Source organism: Nicotiana sylvestris, chromosome 11 (assembly GCF_000393655.2).
Source record: "Nicotiana sylvestris chromosome 11, ASM39365v2, whole genome shotgun sequence".
NCBI classification, from domain to species: domain Eukaryota; kingdom Viridiplantae; phylum Streptophyta; class Magnoliopsida; order Solanales; family Solanaceae; genus Nicotiana; species Nicotiana sylvestris.
In genome coordinates, this window is record NC_091067.1 from 142,145,587 (window position 1) to 142,167,912 (window position 22,326).

The 22,326-nt window shown below is 35.2% G+C and overlaps 1 protein-coding gene across 1 annotated transcript; it reads right to left on the reverse strand.

Annotated features, from left to right (window-relative positions):
• Positions 1-3,301: 3,301 nt before the first annotated feature.
• Positions 3,302-3,985, reverse strand: LOC138881766 (zinc finger BED domain-containing protein RICESLEEPER 1-like). Its single transcript, XM_070162025.1, has one exon. It carries the CDS (start codon positions 3,983-3,985, stop codon positions 3,302-3,304), a length of 684 nt encoding a protein of 227 aa, XP_070018126.1.
• Positions 3,986-22,326: the final 18,341 nt, after the last annotated feature.

Sequence of the window (22,326 nt, forward strand, 5' to 3'; positions counted from 1 at the left end):
TTTGAATTTATAAATAGCTTTTTTAAATGTGGTTTAGATGAGAATAATTGATAAATATATCGTTTAAATTTTATTTAGATGAGAATAAATATGATAAATATGCATACAAATATAATATTGTAAAGCAGATACATCGATATATTAATTAACTTAAAAGGGTAGAGGACAAAGGATAATAACATATCTTCTTTGACTATTTGAATATATACAGGAAAAAATAAAAAGAAAGAAAAGATCTCAATATACAGATAGTTTTCAAGAAGTTGCAGCAAAAGGATACAGAGCCATAAGATAATACAATGTTGTATAAAATTGCTAGCCTTAATACTACTACAATAGTTGGTTCAATTTTTCCTGTATAATTTATTATAATATTTAGTTTCTAATTTTCTTTTTCATGTAATTAACACCCGCATTAACTATATAGAAATTTATGTATAACTTTACGCGGCATAAAAAGTAAAATAAAAATATAAGAATTAATAATACAAGGATGAAAATAATAAAATAACAAAAATAATCCTTAATATATATATATATATATATATATATATATATATAATAAAGTTAAATAATCTATAGCAAATAATTTCTATATTAAAATTCATATATTACAATCTTGTATTGCCAATCCCTCAATTATATTCTTTGAATTAATAATCATTGCATTACAACTAATAATCTTTGTACCACTAATCCTTATATAATGCATTATAATCCCTATAGTATATATATGCACAACTTGCTTTTTAGCTAAACGATACCTAAGTAATTATTACTACAAAATGAAATTCACAATAAGCGAGGAAAACAAATTGATTAATAAGAAAAACGTGAGGAATTTTAACAGCAAAAAATAAGTTGAGAAACTTGAGAACTTCATATGATCCATCTTATGATTAAAGTCTCATATACATACTTTTCTTAAGCAGTATGTTAGCGTACTTTGGCTTCGCTCCCTGCTTACACCTTTAAAAATATTATGGCCTGGAGACACAAGATGGTAAATTCACCAACAAAGAAGGAATTAGAAGAAATAAGTGAACTAAGCAAATGAAAACTTTGCACGGTGAAGTATAATAATGAATTGAAGAGGAAAATATCAATGATATTATCAATAATTTAATCGAATTCCTTGTTAAAGTTAAAAAGAGAAAGGAAGACAAAACTTATCACATTTTTTACTGCACTCTTTCATTCTTGCCATCAAGAAGACTAAACCAAGTGCCCTTCATCAGTGTCTATTTCAATTCATTACAGAAGCATTCCATCCGGCTGGCCACACAGAAGGCTGCTCAGACTTATATAGTAAAATAAATTGCCTGAACTTTAATGATGGAGAGGAAAAGACACGAAAACTTGAAATCAATGGTGAATTTTCAATCCATCATTAGTATACACAATAAATGATATTATAATTATAATAACTTTTACACAATGAGTTTTTATATGGGAAAAGACATTAAATGAAGGAAGGTGGTAACTTATACGCAATGCATTTATATGGGAGTTATTTTGTGTAAAAACATCTTAAATAGAGGATGAAAAAAATAACCATATTACTATTAATTATTAATTATTTAAAAGAAGAAGAAAGGCAAAAAAATGAGAAAAAAGATAAATGAGATCCTTGGCTTTAGAGTGCCAAGTCATCTTTTTCATTCCCTCTTATATATATATAGATATCTTTGTGAAGTTACATTAAAGAATTCCAAAAGCCGCCATTGGGTTGTCCATTATGTCGCCAACTTCCAGTTGGAGAATCAGCATTCACTATTTTATGGAATTTTGTATAGCGAGATGGCAAAAAATAAGGTGTAATTAAGAATAACAAGCTACAGTCAAACGATTGATTTGGCACTTACATAATCGTTATATATACAGATGAAAGATATAAGGTTAAAAATAACGAAAGAGTGTGTCGAGAAAATTTTAAGAATTCCTATTTATAATTTTTATACTCTTTAGATAACCAAAAATCTAAGTTGATATTGTGGGACGTCATAGGATCTGTCTCCTTCTCTGTTTTTTGCGTGTCCAATAATTTGGTCCCAAAAATAAAAAATAAAAACAAAATGTAGAATTCCAAAAGGCCGCCATAGAGTTGTCCATTCGGTCATGGTCCAATAATATCTCGCCCAATTTCCGTTGGAGAATCTTAGCATGTACTATATAGGAAATTTTGTATAGCAATTTGATTAGATATAATTAGGGCTGTGCATGGATCGGATCGGACTTAGCACATTTCGGATTGAAATTTCGGATTTCGAATTCCACAAAACGCAATCCGAATCCGATCCGTATTATATCGGATTAGATCGGATTGCATAATTTCGGATCGGATTCAACAGTTCATAACAGAACAAAATTAACATAAACAACAGTTCAATTCAACATAGTTCTAATTCTTGTGAACATCAGTCCTAATCTACATAGTTCTTGGTCATCTCTATAGTTCTAATTCTTGTGAACAAAGTTCTCGAACATCAGTCCTAATTGACATACACATAGTTAATAATTATAATTCAACAAGAAAAGGAAAGCTGCAAATCCTAATTCTTGTGATAGAATCCATTACATAAACAAAACACAATCTTCATAACAAAACAAAATATATTGAAATCTCAAATATATGTCTAATGAACTGAAATCCTCAACCAGAATTCCTTAATAGACTACACAAAAGAGTTCCAAGTTCCAACTTTTATGGCCATCGCACTCAATCCTGATTCCTGGCACGCTTTCAAGTTCTGCAACACTGCACTTGTAAAAATTGAAAGGATCAGTAAATCACAACCCTAAGTAAATGAGAGAAACACTGGTACAAGTATGCAAGCATACTTCAAACACACTGCGTGGTACAGTGGTCCACGCATCAGCCATTCAGCCTAATACTGGGCAGAACATTTCTCAAACTTCAAACACACTACAATTGTACAATAGAACAAAGTATGCAAGCATGTTGCAATATCCACTTCAACAGAACAAAGTATCAATTTGGAAGAAATACCTTAGCAAATGACATATTAGCAAATACCTCTTTTGGCTACTCTTGCTCTAGCATTTCAAATTCTTGGATAAAAGTAGAATTACTAAAGTCTGGGAAATGAAATCCTATCTTCTACATGTCGACGATGCAAGGCTCTCTTCCGGTATTAATAAAGTCTGTAGAATAAGATAGTAATAGAATAAATTAGTTTAAAAATAATCTAAAGAAACATAACATAAGTATACCTTAAACACAAGTAAAGTAATTGAAGAAATAAATAGTCTTACCCGCTTCAAGTTGTTCAAGATTATCCTAATCTTCTTCAATTTTAACCGGAGTTGTTGATTCGTTCCGAAGCCAATCTTGGACACACACAAGAGCTTGAACCAATCTAGGAGTCAATGAACTCCTAAATGGATCAAGTATGCATCCACCGGTACTAAAGGCTGATTCTGAGGCAACACTAGAAATAGGAATGGCTAGCACATCACGTGCCATCTCAGCAAGTGCGGGAAATCTGGGTGAATTCAACTTCCACCACCCCAGAATTTTAAAATTTTCAAAGTCTTCCTCAACATCTTCACCCAAATATTTATCTAACTCTATTTTAGAATCAATTCCTTCACCATTCTTAAGCTTCTTTAAATCTAACATGAATTTTGAAAGCGATGATGAAGAAGTAGATGAAGTTGGAGAAGATGGACATGAACCAGGGGAAGATGGAGAAGATGGACATGAACCGGAAGATGGAGAAGATGGAGATGAACCAGAACCACCATTCTTCTTTGCATACACATTGAACAAAGATTCCATGTATGTCTTCACCTCAATTTGTATTTTCACACCTGTTGTTTCTCCAAACATGGCAGCAAGAGCAAACGAAAGAGATTGAAACTTGTGGCGTGGATCGAACACACATGAAATAAAAATCATTTTGTTCATCTTTTGTGGATCCCCCCAATACTTATCAAACTTCTCTTTCATATTATTTGCCATTTCTTTCAAGGTAGCATCTTCACTTTGCCATCAACTCTTTCAAAGAAGAACCAACAACACATATCTCAAGAAAGTGCACATTAGATGTAATATAAAGTGTACCTGATACCTTCAAGGTGAGTTCATAAAATATTTCAAGAAACTTCACAATACGTCTTACACTATCCCAATCAGTACTTAAAAGTGGACCTGCAGGCTGTCCATCCTCACAAATACAGTTAGAAATACATGACATCAAACCATAATCAATATCACAATATTTTGTAAAGGCTTCCTCATAAACTGTAGCAACCTTCAACATCAAATATGTCGAGTTCCACCTAGTAGGAACATCCAAGCACAATGATTTTTTAGAAGTTATCCTATCGAGATCACAACATTCTTTAAACTTCTTCCATCTTGCTGGAGATTGTCTAATGTACCTAACAGCTTATCTTATTCGTTCCACAGACACACTCCCTTCTCTCAACCCATCTTGAACAACTAGATTGATGATGTGTGCCATACATCTAACATGAACATGCTTACCTTCCATCAAGTTAGTGTTCCATCTAGTAAATTGTTTGGATAATTCTTTAACCATGACATCGTTAGAACTTGCATTATCAACTGTCACAGTAAATACTTTATCCACTCCCCATTCAAGTAAACACTTAGCAACACTACTAGCTAAATCTTGACCTTTGTGACTAGTAATTGGACAAAAAATTAATATCTTTTTATGCAAATTCCAATTCTTGTCAATGTAATGTGCTGTAACACACATATAGTTAATTCTTTGAATTGATGTCCATGTATCAGTCGTAATACAAATTCTCTATTTTGATTCTTTTAAAATTGACTTCAAAGCAAGTCTTTTATCATGGTAAATCTCAAAACAATCTCTAGTCATAGTAGTACGAGATGGAATATGAAATAAAGGTTGAAGAGCTCTTACGAAGTCTCTAAATCCATCATTTTCAACAGAAATGAAGGGTTGTTCATCTATAATTATCATACGAGCTAAAGCCCTCCTACATGCCTCTTGATCAAATTTCTAAGGGATAAGTGAGACATCACCTGTTTGACCTTTCGGTTGAAAAGCTAATTTTGTCTGGCTTGTCTACGGCTTGTGGGGATTGTTCGGACACTTGAGAAGATGTGATAGCAAATTGCTTGTACCACTATTTTTTGGTGTTAGCTACATATTCTTCTGGACAGTACTTGCATTTCGTTTTTTTAACACCCTCGTTATCAGTGAACTTACTGAAGTGTCGCCAAGCCACTGATCTTTCTTTCATGATTTTTCTTTTCTTCGAACCAGAATCAGATTCGACGTTGGTTGTGGAATCATTTGAAGCACCACTTTCACCACATTTTACAAGAGCTTGAACTTTATTCACCAACTCTGCCTCATCTTCCATCTACGAAACAAAACAAAAAATTAAAAGTTAAATCGGATTCAAAATAGTAGTATAGTATGGTCTATTTCAGTTTAAGAAAGTCAAGAGTGAAACCCCCAATTTATTTCATCAATTTTATCCAAGAAATAAAAGAGAACAAACACTTCCTTTAAGCTCTAAGAAAGGGGAAAAGAGAGAGAGAACGAGAGAGAAGGAGTGAGTCTTAGTGTGTTACCAGTGTGGTCGCCGGTCGCCGGAACACAGAGAAGAGATAGAGGAAGCGATGAGTAGGAGCAGCTTGAGCCTTGAGGCATGAAGTGAGCAGCAACCAGCAGTCTATGCCTCTCTGGGTGTGAGGCGTGAAGTGAGGGAGCAGCAGAATGAAATAAGACCTAACCGGCTAACCCTAACAATAAAATTAGTATTTATAGTTCCCTTAATAAATTCGGATTTCGGATAGTATCGGGTTCAAACTATACAAATCCGAATCCAATCCGAAAATCCAAAATTTTAATAAATCAAATCCGAATCCGATCCAAATATCCGAAATCCAAAATCCGAAATTCGAAATTGAGTGGATCGGATCGGATTTCGGATATCCGATCCAAATGCACAGCCCTAGATATAATGAACTGAGATGTACAATTGAAACAAGCACAAAACAACAAAAAAAAACAGCATATTTTGCACAAGTGGGATATGAAGAGAATAATGTGTACGCAGACCTTACTCTCACCTGCCTAATGAAGATAGAGAGATTATTTCCAATAGACCTTCGACTTAGAAAAAGTGAAAAGAAGAAGAAGAGAGAGAAGAAGAGGAAGAAGACGAGGGGGCAAGAAGAAGAAGAGAGAGCAAAGGGAGAGGGGGGATAAGCGGTACTAAAAACTAACATCAGGAAATATGATAATAGAAGCGAATTAGATCACATGAAGTAATAAAGATTTACTTAAGAATATGCAGGAACATGAGTGCTACTAAAGTAACTGGTAAGAAAAAGAGAAATTTACTACCACCTACTAATCTTCTACCATAATCCCCGACTTTCACACCTTTCTATGAAGGGTCATGTCCTCAGTAAGCTGAAGTCGTGTCATATCCTGCTTAATCACCTCTCCCTAGTACTTCCTTGGCATACTTCGACCTCTTCTCAAACCCGCCATGGCTAGCCACTCACATCTCCTGACAGGAGCATCAATGTTTCTCCCCTTTACGTGCCCGAACCATTTCAGTGTAATGACCCGATCGGTCGTTTTGGGCATTTACACTTTGCTCGCCAGTTCTCGGGCATGACTAGCCCCATATGATGTATTATGGCTTATGTAAATCGTTGGTTTTGGTTTTCAGGTTAATCGGAATAGATATGGAAGAATGATTCTTAGCTTGAAAGCTTTAAATTTGGAAGGTTTGACCAAGTTTTGACCTTTTGGTATTCGATCTCGGATTGGATTTCTGATGATTCTATTAGTTCCGTTGGGTGATTTTGGACTTAGAAGTGCGTCTGGATTGTGATTTGGAGGTCCGTGGTATAATTAGGCTTGAATTGGCGAAAGTGAAAATTTGACGATTTTGGTCGGTAGTGGAAAATTTAATATCGGGGTTGGAATGGAATTTTGGAAGTTGAAATAAGGTCTTGGTGTCATTTTTGACTTAGTGTGCAAAATTCGAGGTCATTCGGACGTGATTTGGCGGGTTTCGGCACCGTTTGTAGAATATGGAAATTTAGAAGTTCTTCGGCTTGAATCCGAGTGTAATTTGGTGTTTTGATGTTGTTTTGAGTGTTCCAAAGATTTGAATAAGTTCATGTGTTGGTATGTGACTTGTTGATATTAATGGTTGAGGTCCCGAAGGCCTCGAGTGTATTTCGGATGGTTGATGGATTGGTTTTTGGTGTTTGAGGGCTGCTGGTGTGATTTCTGCTAGTGTTTCCGCACCTGCGGAAGGGGAGCCGCAGGTGCAAGGTTGCTTGTGCAAATTGGGAGCCGCAGATATGGACGTTGTATAGTTTGGTATTTTCCGCAGAAGCGGAAGATGAGTCACAGGTGCGCACCGCAGGTGCGATGGGTTGATCGCAGATGCGGAAATGGTACCTTAAGTGGGTTTTGCACCTATGATGGAAATTCCACAGGTGCAGTGCAGCAGAAGCGGGAATATGACCGCAGGTACGGTTTTTGCTGGGCAGAAGACCCCCAGCTTGAGGTTTTGTTCTCAATTTTTGATTTTGGGTTTGAGGAACTCGGGAGAGAGGTGATTTTTCGAGGGATTTAAAAAAGCAATATTGGGTAAGTGATTCTAACCTACAATGGTTTAAATTTCATGAATCTATGGTTTATTTATCATCTAATTAAGAAATTGAACTATAAATTGGGAATTTAGGGCTTGAAAATTTGAAAATGAATTTTTTGGGTTTGGGTGACCAAATGAGGTCGGATTTTGATAAATTTTGTATGTATGGACTCATGAGTGAAAGGGCTTTCTAGTTTTATAATTTTTGTTGGATTTTGAGACGTGGGCTCGGGGCCGGATTGGATAGGATTTAGAGATTTGTGCCTAATTTGATAGTTTTTCTTGTGGAATTCACTCCATTAACGTATATTGATGGTAATGTTCTGGTTGGTAATAGATTCGGAGCGATTGGAGGCCGAGTCAGGGGTAAAAGCATTGCGGAGTAGAGATTTGATAGGTTCGAGGTAAATAATGATTGTAAATCTAGTCCTGAGGGTATGAAACCCCGGATTTCACATCGTTTCACTACTTTGAGGTAACGCATATGCTAGGTGACGAGCGTGTGGGCGTGCACCGTTGGGGATTGTGACTTGGTCCGTCCCGTAGCAACTATTAAGTTGCGTATTTGACTGCAACTATATGATACTCATGTGTTTTAGAAAGAGTTTCTATAAATTGGGCTGAATGACATATTTGGGCCTCGTGCCAAAGTTGTTTGGACCCTTAGGGGTCTTTTCTTATTATCCTCTAAGTTTTTGATCAAAAATTTATGCTCAGTCGTGCTATGTTTACTGATTTCATAACTTAGTCTTTATTACACCATTTTGATGCATATAAAATATTAGTTTGGGCTGAGCACCCTGATTTTTCTGATAGCCCGAGTAACTTGAGAGGTTTATGACTATGTGAGGCCAATGGCCTGTAATTGCGAGGATATTAAGACTATAGCACGTGAGTTGTCCATGCAGATTCTGATATTGATATTATAGCACGTGAGTTGTCCGTACGGATTATAGCTCTTGGGATGAAGGATCCCCTCCGGAGTTTGTACACCTCCAGTGAGCGCGGGTACCCTGAGTGAGTGATATGATATTTTACCCGAGAGGCTGTTCTTGATTCATGTTGTGTCTGAGGGGTTGTTTACAAGTGATTGTGAGGTATGCCCGAGGGGCTACATATGAGTGATAGTGATTTTTGGGTCATGACATGTTGGTATCAAAGCCTAGGTTACATAGGTCTCATGAGTTATGAGTAGGTTTTGTAGAGTCTTGCAGATCGGTACGGAGACGTCTGTACTTATCTTTGAGAGGCTACAGAACCTTTAGGAAATCCCACATTCTTGAATTCTTATCATGTGACATTGATTCAGCTTGAAATGTAACTCTTTGAATTCCTTCTACGCGTTCGTAAGCGCGCATGAGCGCTCGGCATCAGTTGTGCATCAACGGCTTATGATTCCCTGAATGAGGGGCGAGATGTGATTTCTATGTGTTGATATTGGGCTAGTCTAGAGGGACTTGATGTCGGGATTTGCCTGTAGCTTGAGCACTGAGGCGTTGATTGTGTGAGTATGTGCTTTTGGATTTATATGTTCGGTAATGTCCCTATTAGTGGAAGTGATGGCTGGATGGCTACGTGAAGAGTATGATGTTACTGCAAGATGTGTTCATATGATTTAAATGTGATGAAAAGGGTCTGCTTGAGGGTAGAAAGAACTATTTGGTGCTTGATTTCCATCTTGATTTGATGTATAACCCCAAGTTATGGGTGTGTTGAAGGATCTTTTCATGTTGTTTAGTTGGGGAGTGAAGTAAATTTCATATCGTGATATGAGTTCAGACTCAGGAAAATTAAGTGATTGCGTGATGTTTATGACGGTGGAAGGGTATAAAGAGATATTCATTTGAGGCGAAACATGTGGGTTATCTCCTACGGGGTGTTCTAAAGTTTGTGTGATCCTTATGTTGTTTGTTGGAAGTCCTCTTTTACCAGTGAAATATATGTGTCGCAATTTGAGTTTGGATCATTTATGAGAGTGGGTGTGTCTATTACGAGGATGAATGCAAGATTTGCAAATGATTTGAAGTACTAGATGGTTTGTGTTTCACAAGCTTATGAAGGGTTTATTTTAATCTCACTATGGTATTATGGTAGTAATAGAGTATGGGCATTGTGCATTTCTGCGTGTTTTGACCTATGGCTTTGAGCCGAATGGGGGAGTTTGCTATTAATAAGTTGATTGTGCGGCTAAATGTCGTATTAGTTTTAGTTTGAAGTATATTGGTGAATCAGTTGTGGCTTACAGAGGTTGAGATCGAGGATGACTCGAGTAAAGGAAATTTTGGATATGGGTTGTGTTATGCTGTATGGGTATATGAGAAGCGTTCTATGGATTAATTGTTGTTGTAAGGGATATAACGTGCATGGAGTAGGAAATCGCTCGGCGTCTTAGAAGAATGGGTTACTTCCTTAGGTGTTGATGTACTAATGGGGCACAAGTCGTTTGGTTCATTTGATTTGATCAGTTTAATTGAAACCTAAGTAGAGTGGATGCTCCCGAGAATGATTTTAATGGATTCAAGATTTATATGTAATAATTGGGGATCTTCAGGATGTGTATTTGGATAGAAACTAAGGTTTACATTGGATGGTGTCAAGATTGTGGCATTCTTATCATTATAGATCATACATATCAGTATCAAGAAGATAATGGCTTTAGATTCGCAGGAAGTCTTTTTCAGGGTAAGTATTTTGAATGTGGTACTTTTGGGGATATTTAAGAGAGTATTTAGCGGCTTAAGAGCCTTAGGGTAGTGTGGTTTTATGCTTGGGTCTCGTATGGTGAGTCTGGGTCGAGGATTGTGGAGTTATTGGGAGGAGGAGTATCAATTTGAAGGTAATTTAAAAGGAACTCGGATAAATATGACAACTTGGTAGTAGGTTGGATCGGCATTATAAGGGACATGATTAGTTCTTCGGGTGCTTATGAGGTAATGAGTTTCTACATGTGTTTCGTGGCAATGCTCTTGGGGGTTTTTGGTGACCTACGTAGCTTGGTTGAGTTAAGAGGATTCAGTCCTGACGGTTTTGTTTTGTGCAAAGGGTATTCGGAGAGTTCTTGATGATTTCTACCACGTTGGAGATGTATACTTTCTACTGGCGTGAGGAGCATGTGATGTATAGTGATTTTCTCCTAGATGGGATCAAATGAAAAGATCTTGGCTAGTTGAGTACGTAGTTACTTGTGGCTCGGAGGGGATTATGAAGTTCTCCTATTTATCATAGGATGACATGGTATATGCGGTATGTTGTGTAGGGTTGAGATTTGCATGTGTAAGGCCACGATTCAGTTGTGAAAAGAAGGTCATAAATTCTTAGGCAGCATTGACAGTTTCAGATGACTAGGTAAATGATATTATAATTTGTGTGGCTTGATGAGGGTATACATCTCAGAAAGGGCAATGTATTTGGGTTAAGGATACTTCATTGGTATTACGACATTCTCTTGTTTGATCGACTGCTGATATTTAAGTTTGCATGGTGGCACTGAAGAATTATAGGAGTATCCCTCGTGAGATGATCAAGTATTAGAGGTGTGTTAGATATTCGGGCGGTGGAGTTGGGATCGGATATGGTGATTAGTGTGCCTTATGGATTTTGAGATTGGGAGTTCTCATAAACAGGTTATTTTGTGGTTATGGACTGTAAAGATGTAGGCAAAGCTAGTCAGATGTTGTACGTGCCATGATTCAATCATTGTGAACTTTCGGAAAGTTATTCATCTATTGTGGGTGACCAGATTTGATTTGGGGTTCATTGGTAAGCCAATATGGATGTGTGTTCTGCATCGAGTCAGGTATGTTGACTTCGAACCGATATTGTTGAGGGAGGTGCCATTCGGTTATTGATAAGCTTATCATGTCCCGAGATTTGTTTATGAGTTACTCTAGTGAGCTACACAGGATTGTGATTCGTTAATTTTATACACAAATGTATGGTTCTATTTGGGCTTTATAATGGAATTTGAGTGAGACGGGTATTTGGGTGTTGCATGATTGATTGCATATTGGATATGTTCTTTTGGGCTGGTATGGCATTGCGTCATTTGCCTCTCCGTGGTTATGGGGATTCACTTTTGGTACTAGACATCAAATTGTGCGTGGTTTATGATTTTGAGCATGGTGACTTGAGGTGTTTGATGTGGACCAGTATTGGATAGGGTCGCGCATTGTAGCAAAGTTATATGGAGGTACGATCCTTCAGGTTAGATTCGTGTGTTATGGTTCTACGGTGTGTGATGGGTTCTTAGCATTATGTTGTGGTGGTACTAGTGAGCTTGCGGTACAACTCTCTCATCTGAGTCATTTTCTATGATTTGAGTACATTTGGACTATTGCCTATTGGTGCGCGGATTGCACGGGTTATGGCTTTAGATTGTATTGATGGGTCATGTTACTAGAGTAGTCGTGTTGGATGAGATGAGGTCATTGGTATCTAGAATGAATACTATCGAATTCGATTTCAGCATGTTGGAAGGATAATATCAAAATTTGGCTTAGAAATTTACTATGGTCCTTGCCGAAGGAGAGGGAGCTCCATGACTGGTTGATCTGAGGAATGGTTATGACTTTCTGAGTGTTTCTTTCATCATCGGCAATATACAAAAGTGTAGGAATAAGGCTTTGTTTGATAAGAGGTTTATTACCAGTATTGGGTTGTTTTGAGCAGCTCATGTGATTAGAAGTTATCGCTATGAGTATTTCAGTTATATGGTATATCATGTAATTACATCTTGGATTACCGATATGGTTTGTTACAGCTTGTTTAGACTTATTCAGAGCGTAGATGCGAGATTCTGATCTTATAAAAAATTTTGGATGATGGAAATTGAGTTTTAAGACCTATGGCTAGGTTGGATTAAGAAATTTCAGTCATGTTGCGTTATCAGACCTATATGGGATAGGGTGATTGGGGATCACCCCCGGGTATGTATATGGTACGGTTATACAGCGATTTGTTGGCTTTTGGAACAACTCTGGGCACGTTCGAGGATGAACGTATGTTTAAGTGGGGAAGGATGTAACTACCCGATCGGTCATTTTGAGAATTTACACTTCGCTCGCCAATTCTCAGGCATGACTAGCCCCATATGATGTATTATGACTTATGAAAATCGTCGGTTTTGGTTTTCAGGTAAATCGGAATAGATGTGGAAGAATGATTCTCAGCTTAAAGCTTTAAATTTGGAAGGTTTGACCTTTTGGTATTCGATCTCGTATTGGATTTCTAATGGTTCTGTTAGCTCCGTTGGGTGATTTTGGACTTAGGAGTACGTCCGGATTGTGAATTGGAGGTTTGTGGTAGAATTAGGCTTGAATTGACAAAAGTGGAAATTTGGCGATTTTGGTCAGCAGTGAAAATTTTGTATCGGGATCGGAATGGAATTCCGGAAGTTGAAACAAGTTTGTGGTGTTATTTTTGACTTGTGTGCAAAATTTGAGGTCATTCGGACGTGATTTGGCATGTTTCGGCACCGTTTGTGGAATAAGGAAATTTAGAAGTTCTTATGCTTGAATCCGAGTGTAATTTGGTGGTTTGATGTTATTTTGAATGTTCCGAAGGTTAGACTAAGTTCATATGTTGGTATTAATGGTTGAGGTCTCGAGGGCCTTGAGTGTGTTTCAGATGGTTGACAGATTTGTTTTTGGTGTTTGAGGGCTGCTGGTGTGATTTCTGCTGGTGTTTCCGCACCTACGGAAGGGGAGCCGCAGATGCAAGATCGCTTGTACAAATTGGGAGCTGCAGATATGGACGCTGTGGAGTTTGGTCTTTTCCGCAGAAGCGGAAGATGAGTCGCAGGTGCGCACTGCAGGTGCGATAGGTTGATCGCAGATACAGAAATGGTACATTAAGTGGGTTTCGCACCTGCGGTGGAAATTCCGCAGGTGCGGTGCTGCACAAGCGGGAATATGACCACAAGTGCGGTTTTTGCTTGGCAGAAGACCCCAGCTCGAGGTTTTGTTCTCCATTTTTGATTTTAGGTTTGAGCAACTCGGGAGAGAGGCAATTATTCAAGGGATTTGAAGAAGCAACGTTGGGGTAAGTGATTCTAACCTATAATGGTTTAAATTTCATGAATCTATGGTTTTATTTATCATTTAATTGAGAAGTTTAACTATAAATTGGGAATTCAGGGCTTGAAAATTTGAGAGTGGAATGAGGTCGGATTTTGATAAATTTTGTATGTATGGACTCGTGAGTGAAATGGCTTTCTAGTTTTGTGATTTTTGTCGGATTCCGAGACGTGGGTCCGGGGGCCGGATAGATAGGATTTCAGGATTTGTACCTAATTTGATAGTTTTTTTATGGAATTCATTCTATTAGCGTATATTGATGGTAATGTTCTGGTTGTGAATAGATTCAGAGCGATTGGAGACCGAGTCGGGAGCAAAAGCATTACATAGTAGAGATTTGACCGGTTTGAGGTAAGTAATGATTGTAAATCTAGTCATGAGGGTATAAAACCCCGGACTTCACATCGTTTCACTACTTTGAGGTGATGCACATGCTAGGGGATGAACGTGTGGGCGTGCACCGTTGGGGATTGTGACTTGGTCCGTCTCGTAGCAACTATTAAGTTGCGTATTTGACAGGAACAATATGATACTTATGTGTTTTAGAAAAAGTTTCTATAAATTGGGCTGAATGCCATATTTGGGCCTCGTGCCAAAGCTGTTTGGACCCTTAGGGGCCTTTTTTTTATTATCCTCTCATTGTGTTTGATTGAAAATCTATACTCAGTCATGCTATGTTTACTGATTTCATAACTCAGTCTTTATTACACCATTTTGATGCATATAAAATATTATTTTGGGCTGAGCACCCTGATTTTTCTGATAGCCTGAGTGGCTTGAGAGGTTTATGACTGAGTGAGGCCAAGGTCCTGTAATTGTGAGGATATTGAGAGTATAGCACGTGAGTTGTCCGTGCAGCATGTGAGTTGTCTGTGCGGATTCTTATATTGATACTATAGCACGTGAGTTGTCCGTGCGAATTATAGCACTTGGGCTGAAGGAGCCCCTCCAGAGTCTGCACACCCCTAGTGAGCTCAGGTACCCTGAGTGAGTGATATGATGTTTTGCCCGAGGGGCTGTTCTTGATTCATGTTGTGCCCGAGGGGCTGTTTACGAATGATTGTGAGGTATTCCCGAAGGGTTATATATGAGTGAAAGTGATGTTTGCCCGAAGGGCTGTTTATGATTCATGTTTGCCCGAGGGGCTGTATACGATTGATGTTTGCCCGATGGGCTGTTTAAGATTTATGTTGCCCGAGGGGTTGTATATGAGTGAGTTTTACCCGAGGGGATGATTATGCTTTCATCATTTTTACTCACTGTTTCATCACTTTGTTTAAAAGCTGTTGAAAGATGTTTTAAATGGTTTTACTAAAACTGGATTTAAATGAGCTGAGTTGATTCAAAACCCTGATTTTAAAAGCCTTCTATATCCTACTGAGATTTAATAATATGAACTGTATATGTCATAATGCTCGTCACTACTGCTCAATCTTTATTTACTTTTATTACTTACTGAGTTGGCGTACTCACATTACTCCCTGCATCTTGTGTGCAGATCCAGGGGTTGCTGGACGTGCTAGTGAATGTTGATTTCATCCGTCGCGGATCTGTTAGAGTTAGCAAGGTAGTTGCATGGAGATCATAGCCCTGCTCTTCTCCCTCTTATCTTCCTATAGATGTTATTAGTTGGTTTCCAGGCTATATTGGTCTTAGTTTTATCGGACAGCTCTTAGTAGATGCTCATCACTAGTGATACTCCGATATCAGGCTTTTCTTTCTGCACTTTGTTATTCAGATTTATCTTATTAAGTTTTATTATTTAAATAGCTTGAAGCAATCTTTAAATTGAAATATTGGGTTGTTTTGGTAAAAGAGTCGGCTTGCCTAGTTCCACGATAGGCGCCATCACGATATGGTAGATTTGAGTCGTGGCACTCCCGCATCTTTTTCTGTACGGAAGCAACTCCCATTTTGTCCGGAATAGTTTCATTCATAATCTTATCTCTCCAGGTATACCCACTCATCCATCTCCACATTCTTATTTCTGCTACTTTCATCTTCTACACATACGAGTTTTTGATTGGCCAATACTCCGCCCCCTATAACATACTTGGTCGGACCACCACTTTGTAAAATTTACCTTTAAGTCTTGGCAGTACATTCTTATCACATAAAATGCCATATGTAAACCTCCATTTCATCCACCCCGCTCCAATACAAGCACAAAAGAAAAATTGAAAGCGACAAAATTTAAAAGAAGAGAACTTTTGATATTAAATTACGAATTACTGAATTGCTCAATATGATTAGATTTTTCCACTCTCGTTGTGATGGAAAAAGGAAGACTAATAAGAATAAGCAAAGGATTGTGTATTTAGTGCGAGAAAAAAATAAAGTAAAGTTGATTTTTTGGAAATATATAGATTTCTCTAGAATATCCTAGTGTAGTATCCTTGATATTTATCTAGTAGACACGTCTAGATGTTTTGAAATATTGTGGGAAGTTAAGGTTAACTAGATTTTTCTTGTACATGTTTTAGAATATTATCTAGAACCATCCCTAGAGAAGTATAAATAGGGGTGGCCGTAGGCATTTGTAACGAAGCCAAATTCAAGAAAGTCTTCTTGGATAAAATTGCTGAAACTTAAAAAAAGTTATTGAAGTGTTTGGTAAATAAGTGCTGGTAAGCACATTTTTCTGTTAAAAAAACAAAAATATCGCATAAAACAAATCAAGAACCTACATCTTCCTCTTGCTTATTATGTAACAATCTGCCAAACCTCGATTTCTATAAGCTGATCGTAACCAAACATAAAATTTGCAAAAAGATTGTTACCATTTTTAAAAAAATGTAAAGCCTTAAAACCATGTTTGTGAGTAGTTGGATGTTTTAGGATGAAGGACAAGGAAAGTTTGGGAAAGAAGTACAGAAAGTGTCGAAGATGAAGGAGAAGAACAAACTTACCGTCGAAGATGAAGGAGAAGAACATGAACAGAAAGTGGGAGTAGTTGGATATTTTAGGATTTATTTGATGCGGGTATTTTTGGTATTAATAAAAGTTATAAGGGACAAGTAAGTAATTTCGTTGGTCAAAATAAGATGGCTTTTAAGCCAAAAACGGAGAAGTTAGGATATCCTAACTTGTGGCTTTTAGCTTTTTTTAAGCCTTTTAAAAAAAATTTAAGTTGTTTTCTTTTTTTGCCAAATACTCCAAACATCTAAAAATGGCTTAAAAGCCAATCCAAACAGGCTTTGTGTGGTGTTTGGCAATGATAAAAAAATGTTTAAAAACACTTACTTTTAGGTATAAAAAGTACAAAAATAAGCCAAAAGCCAAAAGTTGGGTATTCCCAACTTATGGCTTTTGGCTTAAAAGCTACTTTTTATAAGTCAATCCAAATATTTAATTTTTTATATGTAAATTCGGACATAAATTCTGTATATTTTTGAAATAAAACTGCATATTCAAAATTTACATAAAAATACTATAAGGTACAATATTTAAAATTAAAATATTTAATAACTATTTATCAAAAAATATAATTTAAAAAAACCTTTTTTTCCCCAATGGTAATAAATTCACTCCTGTTAAAACAGATGGAGTACTCTTAGATAAGGGGCATGATAAGATTTCACTTTTACCTATTTTAGTCCTTGGTTTTGGATAATCAATGAAAGCTTTTTGTTTTTTTCATTTCTAATCTAGAAGTTTGGAGCAAAGTCTTACTTGTGTAAAAACCCTTAAGACTCCAAATGAAGTACATGCAATCTTAAAGGTGCTTTAAGCAATTAAATAAATTATTAAAAGCAGTGATCACGTAAGCAAGAATGATACCGATGACGATATTACAACAGGTGATGCTTATGGTTTTTCTTTTGTAGGTTTGTTTTCCTTAATAATCTCCAACTCTTGCCTTCATTTTCTCCTCCAAAATACAATAAATTTTAAAATAAAGTAAAATTATTTCAACTATTACTTTAATTTTTACTTTAAAAAAATATTTTATTTTATATTCTTCTCTCTTCAATATATTATTATTTTCTTTTAGCAATATCTAATATTTTATATTTTCACAATTCAATTTTTAAAATGATTATATATTTTTATACAATTATAACTTATAATAAAATTAACTTACAATTTTACATAAAAATAATAAATGCACGAAAATTAATTTATCAAAATTATATGTCAAAGTTAAGATGGAAAATTAATATTATAAAGATATTACATAAATATAATTAGGTATATATAAGGAGATAAATTAAAAAAGTTAAATAATAAAATAAGCATGAATAGTAACGGAGGAGATGAATAGTGTCACTCCATATTTGGATTAACAATATTCATTCCCCATTTTGGGGGCAAAAATGGGGGAGCCTTGGTGCTCCATTATAGCAAAAAATGCTCTCATTATGAAAAAATGGGGAGGGTTGGAGATGCCCTTGATAAAAAAATGTGAAGTACTCCCTCCGTTTCAATTTATGCGAACATGTTTAACTGGGCATGGAGTTTAAGAAAAAATGAAGACTTTTAGAATGAGAAAAATTCAAAAATAACCATATTTACAAGTGGTCACTCAAAAATAGTCACAGTTTCAAAAGTAATCGAAATTTAGCCACTTTTTATGTAAAGATAAATCTGAAGGAAAATACTATTCAAAATCCGAAAACTACTCCAATATATTATAATGGAGTTCCAACATAAGTATATTGGAACTCGAGCATATTATAATGGAGTTCCAACATAAGTATACTAGAACTCCAACATAATATACTGCAGTTCCAGTATGATATACCGATCCAGCATAATATGCTGGAAGTTCATACACAGATGCTCCAATCTCCAGTATATTATGCTGTAACTTTTCGCGTATTGGAGTTCCAGTATAATATGTTGGAAGTTCATACACATGTGCACTGATCTCCAGTATATTATGCTGGACCGGTCCCTGTTGCAGCAAAATAGTGGCTATTTTTCAATAATTTTGCAAACAATGACTATTTTTGAATGACCAGTCCGAAAAATGGCTAGTCCGTGCTATTTTTACTTTTAGAATTTGTGGTCCTAAACAAGTCAGAAAGGAGCCAGAGTATTTGTGTGGTTATAAAATCTTCTCATTAAGGGTAGAATTATAAATTTAAGCTAAATTATTACCAAATTTAGAAAGGGGTCATTCTTTTTTGAACGGACCAAAAAGGAAATATGTTCATATAAATTGGAATTGAGGGAGTACTAAATAATTAAATTGTTCTATTCCTACTTATTAGAAGAGGGAATAAGCAAGCAGCAGGTCAACATGGGATATCAAGGGCACTTTAGTCGTTTTAGTTGAAATGGAGCAGTATGATTGGTCAAAAAGGATTTCTACTGTAGTTGTTGTATTTAATTTTGAACGTGTTGACAAAATTTCCCTTCGCTTCTGCGTCACTACACATTTTTTCATACAACATTGTTGCATTACATCCTCACGTGTAGTAACACGTCCTGCCCCACCCAAACCTTCTCACCTTTGCCTTACACATTTGTCAAGGTAATTGCCTAATAGGAGTATTATATATTTCGGTCCCACTTGCGTATCTGAAGTTCATACCCGTTAGTTTGCTACCTATAAGTTATAACACCGGCTCATCATTTCACAACCATTGCCTTTTGAATGAAAGAATTAATTCTTCGACATTAAGTTAAATGATTAGATTAAATTAATTTTATTTGGCATGCTTCGGTGATTTAATGAATAAAATATAAGATACTAATTATAAATAAGTCATAGTTATGTACATTAAAATATATCTATTATAGTAACAAATAAATAAAGAGCTCAATTAAAAAAAACTTTGAATATAAAGAAATAAAAAAGAAAATTCCCCAATATTCCAATATTTAAGAAAGATAATAACTGGATTAATAGAAAATAAGAAAGATAATAGTTGGAGTAAGAGAAGATAAGGAAATCTCACGGCAGCAACGTTAAAATTCATTTCTGAATCATATGCTCCTTAGCTAGCTAATTTATATGTTTAAATCAGTTTTTATTTCTATTTTAAATTTTTCTTTTATATTTTTGAATGAAAGATATTAAGATTAATAGAAGATTTTTTAGTATCGATTATAAATAAATTGTATCATACTTGAAAATTTTAGTTGAAAATATGGCATTGCAAATGATTAGTATCCAAAAAGTAACTGATATCTTTCCACTAACTTTATATAGCTCAACTTTAATCCCCGCAAAAGGTTATAGACTACCATAGGTCATAACCAAGATGAGTAATATGCTGATTTTAGAATCGTAACAGCTTTATACTTATTCGATTAAAATAAGTCTTATATTTATTTAAAAATAATTAAAATGGTTGAATAAATAAATAACATAAAAACACACCAAAAATTATTATCTTCATGAATTAAGGTAAAAGCCTAAATTACAGACTTATAATAAATAGCTAGCATAAGATAAGAAAAGATTTCAATAGCAGATGCTTTTACACTAATGCTCCCCGTCCACACTTTTATGCGCATCATTACTCACTTGAATTTGTTAGTTTGCACGTAACATTGCAGCCTTTTTGAATGTCTTTTTTTTTGTCTTTTTTTGTGGTCGAAGCCTTTTTTGAATGTCACTTTTACCATTTGTGTTCCAATTGATTTATTCACTTAAATTATTTAGAAGATAGCTTTACGAAGTGAACCAAAAAACATGTTAAAATGAGTAAATAAATCTAATGTAGAACAAAATTATAAAAGAAATTTTGTTTGATATAGAAAAACATGTCAGGTCCAAATACATATAAAATAATGATCATTTAAGAAGAAAAAAGACAAGTAAAATAAAAAAGCGTAACAGAACAAAAGGGGTAGACTTTAGAAAGTCTACCTCTTTTTTAATATCTCTTTTTGTTTGAAATTTAGATGATGAAAAAAAAACTAAAATAGAGACATATAATCAAACAGCTCATTGAGAAATAAAAAATTATCATTATTAAGCACTCTTTATTAGTTGGATTGTATATTCATTTATAAAGACCCATCAATTTATTTGGTTTACATATTTTTGTGATATTAGAAAAAAATAATATTCTCTTCAACTATCAAAAGATTTACTAATATTTGATAGAAGTTTTAAATTTTAGAAAAACAGAATATATTTACATTTTATGCATTTATTTGAATGAACCACATAGAATGATATTTTTTTTATTAAAAATATTGAAGCACTTTTCTGTAACTTTATGGTCAGATAAAGTAATTTAAAAAATCGAAAAATAAGTTTTCTATAATTGATTAGGATATGAGGACAATCACATTGATAAAACCTTGCATTATTTATAATTCATGCGCAATAGAAGTTTTTACATGATCGCGACTTTTAAAACCTCAGTTAAAGTATTAAAATGCAACTTTAATATTTAAAAGGATACTACTATTTATATCATGGTGATTGATAAGTTGTCTGTATATTAGGTTCGTAACATATAATTTTTGCCCACTTCAAGCAAAACAAGAAGAAAGGAGAGTTGGCATAAGCAACACTAAAAATTAAGACATATTGGGTACAATATAGTTGTATCATTATAGGACAAAATTACGACAAAAGACACTCTAAAAGAAGATCTTTTTATTACCAAAAATAATACAATTTTCGTAATTTGTAACAAAGTAGAGAGATAAAGGCATTCGGAAAAAATAAATTTATCAAAATATATCTTGTGAATGATAATGTATAAGAATGCACCTTTTATAATTTTAAATCTTACAATATTTTAATATTAAACGATAACAATTTATAATGTATAAATTAGATTAGCAATTTAAAACAAAGACATAAAGCTAAACACAAGCAAAGAATTTCATAAACACATTATCGATACGATACCAACCATGTTAAAGGTTCACAATATACTATTTAATGCTTGGGCCCGGGCGCAACACGAGCCAACTTTTACTAGTAATTATAATACAAGTGAATGGTTTAGACCAGTCAAATTAATTAGTAGAATATTCTGTTCACACGAAAATAGTAGTGTTAGTGTCTTTTAGTGGCTAAGTTCAGGCCGATAAGTGATGGTTATTCATTTTCTTTTTTCTTTTTCTTTTCCCTTGAGGCAAGAGAGTTAATACACTTTTAGGAATAGTAGGTAAATAGCTGGCTCCCATAATCGAAAGAACCCAAATGTGTATCTTAACAAGGTAAAAATAGGAGGGAAGTGCACGGTTAGACACTAATAACATATGTATTACTTGTAAGCTACTGTTTAAAATGTCTTTAGTTTTTAGCCACTACTTTAATAAACTTTAATTGCCTAGACGAAAATACTCTTCTGCTCATGTCCTTAACTTTTGAACTTAACTTCAGGACTTCAGGACTACATGTCCTTAACTTTTGAACTTGGAACTCTAAGTTCAGGACTTTAGGACCACATGTCCTTAACTTCATGACTCCGGGACTACATGTTCTTAACTTTTGAACTTGGAACTCTAAGTTCAGGACTTCAGGACTACATGTCCTTAACTTTTGAACTTAACTTCAGGACTACATGTCCTTAACTTTTGAACTTAACTTTAGGACTACATGTCCTTAACTTTTGAACTTGTAACTGTAAGTTCAGAACCAAGTGTCCTTAACTTTTGAGCTTCTTAGCCTAAGTTCAGG

Bases quoted from the DNA above. Each gene is read 5' to 3' on its own strand.
- LOC138881766 (XM_070162025.1), bottom strand. From the start codon at position 3,985: ATGGCAAATAATATGAAAGAGAAGTTTGATAAGTATTGGGGGGATCCA.